At 50.1% G+C, this 7,592-nt stretch overlaps 1 protein-coding gene across 3 annotated transcripts in view; it reads right to left on the reverse strand.

Annotated features, from left to right (window-relative positions):
- KCNQ5 (potassium voltage-gated channel subfamily Q member 5) overlaps positions 1-3,702 on the reverse strand; it is a 583,497-nt gene extending 579,795 nt beyond the window's left edge. For 2 of the 3 annotated variants that reach the window (XM_053602996.1, XM_053602995.1), the window contains exon 1: positions 1,511-3,701. In XM_053602996.1, coding sequence (XP_053458971.1) covers positions 1,511-1,899 — 389 coding nt within the window. In that variant the 5' untranslated portion in view covers positions 1,900-3,701. Of the gene's footprint in view, positions 1-1,510 lie in introns of all 3 variants that reach the window. The other variant, XM_053602994.1, reaches the window with a different exon arrangement.
- Positions 3,703-7,592: the final 3,890 nt, after the last annotated feature.

A 7,592-nucleotide genomic window follows, 5' to 3' on the forward strand; every position in this document is an offset into this window, starting at 1 on the left:
CTGTACCTTTTGATGTAATAATGATGTAACACAACATTCTCTTTATGTGCATTGTAAAATGGAAGCTTGGCTGGAATATTCTACCTAATGTCACATGTTCACATCAATCTGAAACTGTAAAATTTTCCAGACACCAGAGCCCCACAGATTGTAGACTCCACCAATTTCCTGACTCCTATGTGGTCAAATTCCAGGTTCACCAGCCCCTTCTTCCATGTTATTTCAAAAACCGTTTCTGGTGTTGATGCCAATCCTCCACCCTGGGGAGAGGTATGATGGCACCTTATTTCTAAAAGAAATCCAGATCGTATTCAAAACTTAACTTTTCACTAGGAAACAAGGGACTTAATCGGTGAATACCTTCCACTTTCTGTACTAATCGCCTAAGGCTGTCTCTACATTTCATTTTAACAAAAAGAAACAGATTTTAAAAAGAGAGAGAGAGAAGTAGTAAGGAGAAAGGGGAGAATAAAATAATTTGACACGTGATGGCATAAAAACAGGCTTAAAATGCCCAGATAAACCTAATTCTAAAAGGAGACTGAATGAATGGACTTTGTGGGAAAAACAGTAGTAAACTTTAAAGCCACTGAAAGGTTTTAAATGCCTAAGGGAAAAATAAACATTTGCTTCCAATCATTTTCTCATTAAGCATTCTGTGCTAGATGGCGAGGGCTTACTTAACGCACACACGCTTTGACTCAGCGCCACAAATACCGACTTAACCCACAGCCTGATCCCTGTCTGCGGCGGCCCATTCGCTCTTCTGCGATTGCATCTGGGCCGGCGCTCCCGCACCCTAGGCTCCCCGCTGCTCCCCGCCCCAGCCCAGGCCCCGGCAGCGCAGGAGCACCGCTTCACCCGCCCCACTCGCCTCTTCTAGACCTTGACCACCTTCTCTGCTGCAGGAAGGGCTACAAGCACTAACAGATTTTCCGTTGGTGGTGGCTGGGGTGGTGAGGCGTGTTTCCGGGCGCACTAAAACCCTAGCAGCTCTCTCCACCAAGTGGCAGCTTCCCCTGCTCCGCCCTCAGGACCTGGCCCCCGATGTCTCCTCTCTCTACCACGTTTCACCCCGCAATTCACCTCCTAGCCTCTCCAAGACACTCTCAAGCCTCACACGGGCGCGTGTGCTCCCTTGGCATTTCCTAGCTCCCGGGAGCCCCGCTCGGTTGAAGTTTACGTATCTACGGACCTAACTGCTCCCAATTATCCGCGCAGCCTAAGTCCCGCGTCTGCCTGGCTCCCGCCCCGGGACGCCCAAAGCCACCAGGGAGTTCACCGGACGTCCTTAGGGAGAAAGTTCAATCTGCAGCCTGGAAGAGGTGGGGCTGGGGTAGGAGGAAGCCTCCAGGAGGAAGACCACAAACACGTGCAAAGAAATAAAAGCCAGCACGTGTGTGCGCGCGCGCGGGGTCGGAGGCGCGGGCGCGGAGCGCACCCCGGGGGCAGGCGCAGGACTCCCCATGAGCGGGCGTGGCGGGGGCCACTCGGGGGCGCGGGTACTCACACGAACGCGTGGTAGATGAACGCCCAGCCGCGGGGTCTCTCCAGCACGTTGTACAGATAGTTCTGCACCCGCCGGTATTTCACGTTGCGCCGGCAGCTCTGGCTACTGGTGTACGAGAGCGGCTTCCCCAGCAGGCTCATCCGGGCCCCCTGCTTGCCCCGGCGGCTCTCCCTCAGGCCTCCGCCGCCGCCGAGCGCAGCCGCGCGGGTGCCCAGCAGAAGCAGGCCGTCGCCCCTGGTGGCTGCCGAGTTCAGCAGCACCCTGCCCCGGCCCGACTCCACATCCTTCATGCCGCTGCCCGGGCGCCCCCCGCCCGCCGCGGCCGCGCCGCTCTTCACCCACAGCCCGGCGGCGCCGCCCTCCTCTCCTCCCGCGTGGTGGCGGGGCATGGCATCACGGGCACCGCGAGGGGGGCGCCAGAGCCTGCGGCGGGGGCGACGGCCTCATGCGCGCGGGCGGGTGTCGGGGAGGAAGCCCGCAGCCGACGGGGCGCCCGCCGGCCGGCGACCTCTGAGCCGGGGCGGGGAAGCAGGCACAGCAGACCGCAGGGGCTTCGGGGCGGGGACGGAGGGGCTGGGCAGAGGAAGATTTCTAGCAGCCGATTTCTAGCAGCCTTTAGCTTCGAATTCTAAATCCCGACCTGTCTGGAGCGTCACTTAGATTTTTCTTGCTAATTCGCATTCCCGCGGCTACCACTCCCTCCTTCCCAAAGTGCCCTCCGGGCTGCGCGGGGGAGTGCCGGGCGCTCCGAGGCGCGCTCCCACGCGCGCACACCCAGCCCCAGGCTCGCCTTTCGTCTCTCTCCACTCCCCACTCCGAGACGGTGTCCGCTCCCGCCGCAGAGGACTGGCCTCCAAAGCCTCTCTCCGAGGCGCGAGTTCGGCTTGGTTGTCCCAGGGGCTCTGGAGCTGTCCGGAGGGTTAAGTCTGCCTGGTGTCCGTTGGAGAAACTGGAGACGCAGGTCGCTGCGCTCCCCAGCCGCTACGATGCAGCGCCGGATCCCGCCATCCTTGCGCAAGGGGCGTGAGCGGGAAAGGCCCTGCCCTGCCCTCCAGGTGTTGGCCACCCCCGAGGGGGAGCGCGGGCTGCGGCTCAGGGCGGTGACGCTCGGCGTCCGCGCGCAGCGCGGGTCCTAGGCGGCTCAGTGTGCCAACCCGAGGGATGCGGCTGGCGAGCCCGCGAGGCGGGGACCGGGCATCTTCCCGCCCCTCACTCCAGCCTGCCGACTGTGACTTTCCATCCCGGCCACAGACCAGACGCCCGCGAGTCACTGGACATCCTTCCCAGCCCGCGGCTGGGCTGTGGGAAGGACGCGAAACTCCAAAGTGGCTCCTCTGCGGTGAGCGAGTTGCCCCCGACTCCGCCTGACAGCAGCGCACAGTCTGTGGGAAAAAACCCGGTTTCCTCCGTCAAGAAATTTCCGTTTGAGTCCCAGAAAGTGGAAACATTGCGAAGTCTTCGGTAGTGGCGGTGCGGCCTCAGTGTCTGGGAGAGGCGTCCCGAAGGGTGGGGGGTCCGGAACAAGGGCTCCTCGGGGTTCCCAGCCAGCCCAGATGCTGTAACTTACAGGGCTAGAGACCTGTTGCTAGGACACCGGCGGAGTCTTCCCCCGGCCGCCCGAAGCCTGCGTGCCCTCGGCGGGGAGCGAGGCCGCGGTGTCGCCGGCTGTGGCCTCTGGCCTTCAGAAGCGGTGTGTTAAACACCCTTTCAGCGTGGAGAAAGTGAAAGGGTGTCAATACAGTGGCCTTACCCCAAATAAGAAAGAAAATCACCAAGTGAAATTGAAGGGAGCTTTAAGCTTCTATAGCAGACAGTAGCACGGTGGTGACGCCTTGCGCCTTTCCCTTGCTTAAGGCTAAAACAATTCTAAGGCAAAAGTCTGTTTTGGGCTGTCTCCGCCCCTTAGAGATAAATACTCTACCAACTTCCCCCTGCACATACTCCCACGCCTGCGGCGTCTGCTTTGTGCCTCCAGTAACAACTCCCTTTTAAATGCTTTCCTTTTACTTTTTATTGTTATCACTGTTGGTTGCGTTTTCGCCTGCCCCTGGCCACCAGCAGGACTCAGCTTCCCTTTCTCCTTGCCCCCCAGCGTCTGGGCAGCGGGTGCTAGCTGGGAGCTCCGTGCAGCTGGCAGCGAGGCCACGTGACTCGGAGCCGAGCACCGACACCCAGAGTCTCTCTCGCTTTTCTCTAATACACTCACGCCCACGCTTTGTGGAGGTGCGAGAGAGATTGCTCCGTGCCCTGCTATTCGTGGCAGATGCAGAAAGCGCCCTAGAGCAAAGCTCTTGAATCCTAGAGCTGCGCCGGGACCCGGACTGAAGGCGGAGGGAGTTTGCTGTTGCTATATTTAGACTCCCCACGGAGTTTGTGTGCAGGGACTTTCAGGGTGAAAGATCTAGAAACTTAAAATGACTCGCGCGCCCGCTTTAAACGTCAAAATCTTGGCTTTTCTGCAGGCAGTAAAATGAAAACCACTTCCTCTTCACCAAGCTGTTTTCCTTGTTGTAGGCTCCTAGTACTGCTGGGTAGGTAAGGTCACGTTCATCTCCCTCGCGCTGCTGGGCCCCGGCTTGCAGAATGGAAATCTCTGGAAGGCGGAGCACAGGGACACGTTCCCTGGAAGAGAGCCAGCTGCTTAATTTCCAAGTGATGCTTTCTCAGGAGGGCAGCAATAGTACGAGTGAAACTGTGATTTTTGATGAAGCTAATGCCATGAGGCTCTTTTTAAAAAAATTCAGATGCTGTGATTTGTAGCAGTTTAGAGCTGGGAAGCACCTTTGAGATCATTTCTTCTACAGTAACCTCCATTTAGACACACAGCCCACAGAAAAGGACCTGTGCGGGCTCACCTGATGGCTCCTGTGAGGGTTGCTACCCAGAAATTGGCCTTTCAGTGCAGTCTCCTGTCCACCAGGCCAGCCGCATCTCCAACAAAACATCCCACGGTGTTGTATCAAGGACTCAACCTGCCACCCCTGGGAAAGACCGAAACAGTCCGCCTTTCCACGTCCAGGAAGAAAAGGCCAACTGAGGCTGCGCGGACCTACCTCTCCAACAAATCACCTTGCTTTCTTTGCTACCTACTAACTTCCCCGAAAAGACCAGAATTAACTTTGGGGGGAAATAAAGTGTTTGGGATTGAGCGTTTTTGTTGTTCCTTTGAATACAGATGTTGCTAGGAAACTGCCTTTTATGAGTTTGCTTTGCTGAAATTTTAAACTCTGAGTATCAGAAGAGAAGGTAGGCATATTGAGCAGTGAGTAAAATGACATGGTATATATTCTGTGCCTAATAATTACAGCAGAGCATTGCAAAGAAGTAGAGGTACAGGCAAATGTTTATCGCTTCTGTACAGCATGTGAGTTGACTGCCCCATCTCCCCAGCCTTGCAGAAGGGTTTGCTTTCATCCATTCCTTCTCTGTATAGCCTAAGATGTCTGCCTGAATGTATGACCGTGGATACTTGTTCTCTGAAATCTACATGCATGTGGTTTCAATTGAACATAGATACTAGAAAGATTTTATTTTACCGTTTCTTTTCTTTTCTTTTTCTTTTTTTTTTTTTTTTGTAGAGACAGTTTCATTTTATTGCCCTCAGTAGAGTGCCGTGGCGTCACACAGCTCACAGCAACCTCCAACTCCTGGGCTTAGGTGATTCTCCTGCCTCAGCCTCCCGAGTAGCTGGAACTACAGGCGCCCGCCACAAGGCCCCGCTATTTTTTTGTTGCAGTTTGGCCGAGGCTGGGCTTGAACCCGCCACCCTCGGTATATGGGGCCGGCGCCCTGCTCACTGAGCCACAGGCGCCGCCCTATTTTACCGTTTCTTATCCCATTACATTTTTCTTCTGAGAGGTATTAAAATAGTAATATTAAAAATTCTATTCATGTGCTAGAAAGGCACAAAAAATATTTTCATGCCCACAAGAAGGGCATAATAATTAGATCTAGACCAGTTTCACAAAATGTCAGTGTCCGTTCACTCTGTCCCTTTCATTTGTCTCTGTGACTACCCATTTTTCCATTTGTCCCAACCTCCCCCCCCCCCCAACATACCCTCCCATGAAATAACACTCAGGACTCTGAACTACTGAATGACATAAATGCCTCTCTTCAGTGATATGGAATGCACTTTAATCAAGTGTGAGGTTTCTGGACTAATCACAGCTGGAATAATAAATAGAATTCTTAAACCCTAGAGCAAATAGGAAACTTGCTGATGGGGCAGTAGAAATCCCTCCATGGTTGGCTGCTGTTCAATGGCTTGCACAAGACTCAGCAATTTGCCTTCTAGGCCTGGAGGTGGAAATGAAGTCTCTTGACTCCTGAATAGAATGCCCTTTAAGTCACTCCATCCACCTTTTTCCTTCGATATTATTTGACCATAACACACCAGAAAGCACAGCTACTAGCCATTTCATAGATATCTTATCATAACCAGATAGTTCAGTAAACATATTTACCTCCTCTTATTATCTATCAGTATAGTGTATGCCATGAACCATTTCTTATCAATCAAGGATTCTTATCTCTAAAAAATATGATATAAGCTTTTCAAGACGTTTCTCCAACAAGCAGAAATTAATCAGAAAATCCAGGACAATATCAAAGATTATCTGAGCCCAGGCAGACTGCATGAAGGTTCTAACACAATGGAAATCCTAGGCCTAGTCTTCCCCAGCAAATGAGACGGTGTTCCTCAAAACAGCTTCTGTCCCAGGGATATAGAAAGGGTTTAGGTGTGACTGCCTATCACTATAAGGAGAGGTTGGGTGGAAGAGCAGAGAAATCATAGGGAAAGGGTTCCAAAATATCTCCAGCAGCTAATAAAATTAATTTGTTTAGAAATTACTAAAATATTGTGCTTATCATAATTTTCAAAACAAACTTAAAGCAATCATTTAGTGTATGTTTACAATGTGCTAGGCACTGTGGTTTGCAATAATTTTTTCACTTGATTGTGACAATGGTTTCCTAACTATACATTACAATCTTACCCATTTTTTACTGGAAGAAACCGAGGTGCAAAAGAGTTAATAACTTTTTGAAATTGATAAGTGGTTGAGGCAGGACACTCAAACTTAGGATGCAAAGCAATCAACCACAAAAACAAAAATGAGATGTTTAACTACCAATGTATATCAACTTTTGAAATAAGAACCTTAGCCTGTTGCTGCGCATTAACAATCTTGATAGTTTCTCTTTGTAAAAGAAAGGTATTGAGAAGTTTCTATTGGTTATTTTAGAGAACATTTGAGATTTTATTCTAAACACAGAAATAGCTTTATTATACATCTTTTTTTTCTGCACAGATATTTTCCATACTGAAATTTTAAAAAGAATCCTAAGTCTCACAGTATAAATTTATTGAAATCATATTTACATTTTGATCTTTTTTTCTAATGCTATCTTCAGTTTTATTTGTAAAAACCCCATTTATTGTATTTGACTATACTTGATTTTAATTTTTCTGGTATGTTAGCATTTCAGGACTAGTCTCTCTCTTTTAGCCCATCATTAAATACTTCTTTCTGAAAGTAATTTGAATGGAGTTATTTGATCTTTTTAAGATCCGTATATTTAAAAAACTCTATGAAAAGGTTGATACAAAAGGAAAACATCTCCTTTGAGCTATCGTACTGAAAAATTCTGTTATAATTCTGTGTCCCCTAGTGGTACTGACATTTTACCATTATTTGTCAAAGGGGAATTTAAGAAAGCATTTTATGAAGCTCTCAAAACTTATTCATCCCTTCAACAAGCTATCATTACTCATCAGTTGCCGTGCTAGCTAGAGTGGTGCAGAGATGAAAGACAGATCTGATTTGTATCATATTCATAGACAAGTGGAGGAGATGGAGAAATGAGCAGTAATTATAACAAGATGATGAGTTCACAGAGGTTTGCACAGAATGTTACAGAAACTACAGAGGGTCCCCTGTAGTAGATGAGCTAAATCTTGAAGAGTAACTAGACTTGGGGGAAGATATGAGAGCAGAAAACACATTTGAGAACATCTAAAACCTTGAGAGCTCATCATGCTTTGAGAATGACAAGTAGCTGGATTCTATGGGAACTC

This window comes from Nycticebus coucang, chromosome 9 (assembly GCF_027406575.1).
Source record: "Nycticebus coucang isolate mNycCou1 chromosome 9, mNycCou1.pri, whole genome shotgun sequence".
In the NCBI taxonomy this organism is placed as follows: Eukaryota; Metazoa; Chordata; class Mammalia; order Primates; family Lorisidae; genus Nycticebus; species Nycticebus coucang.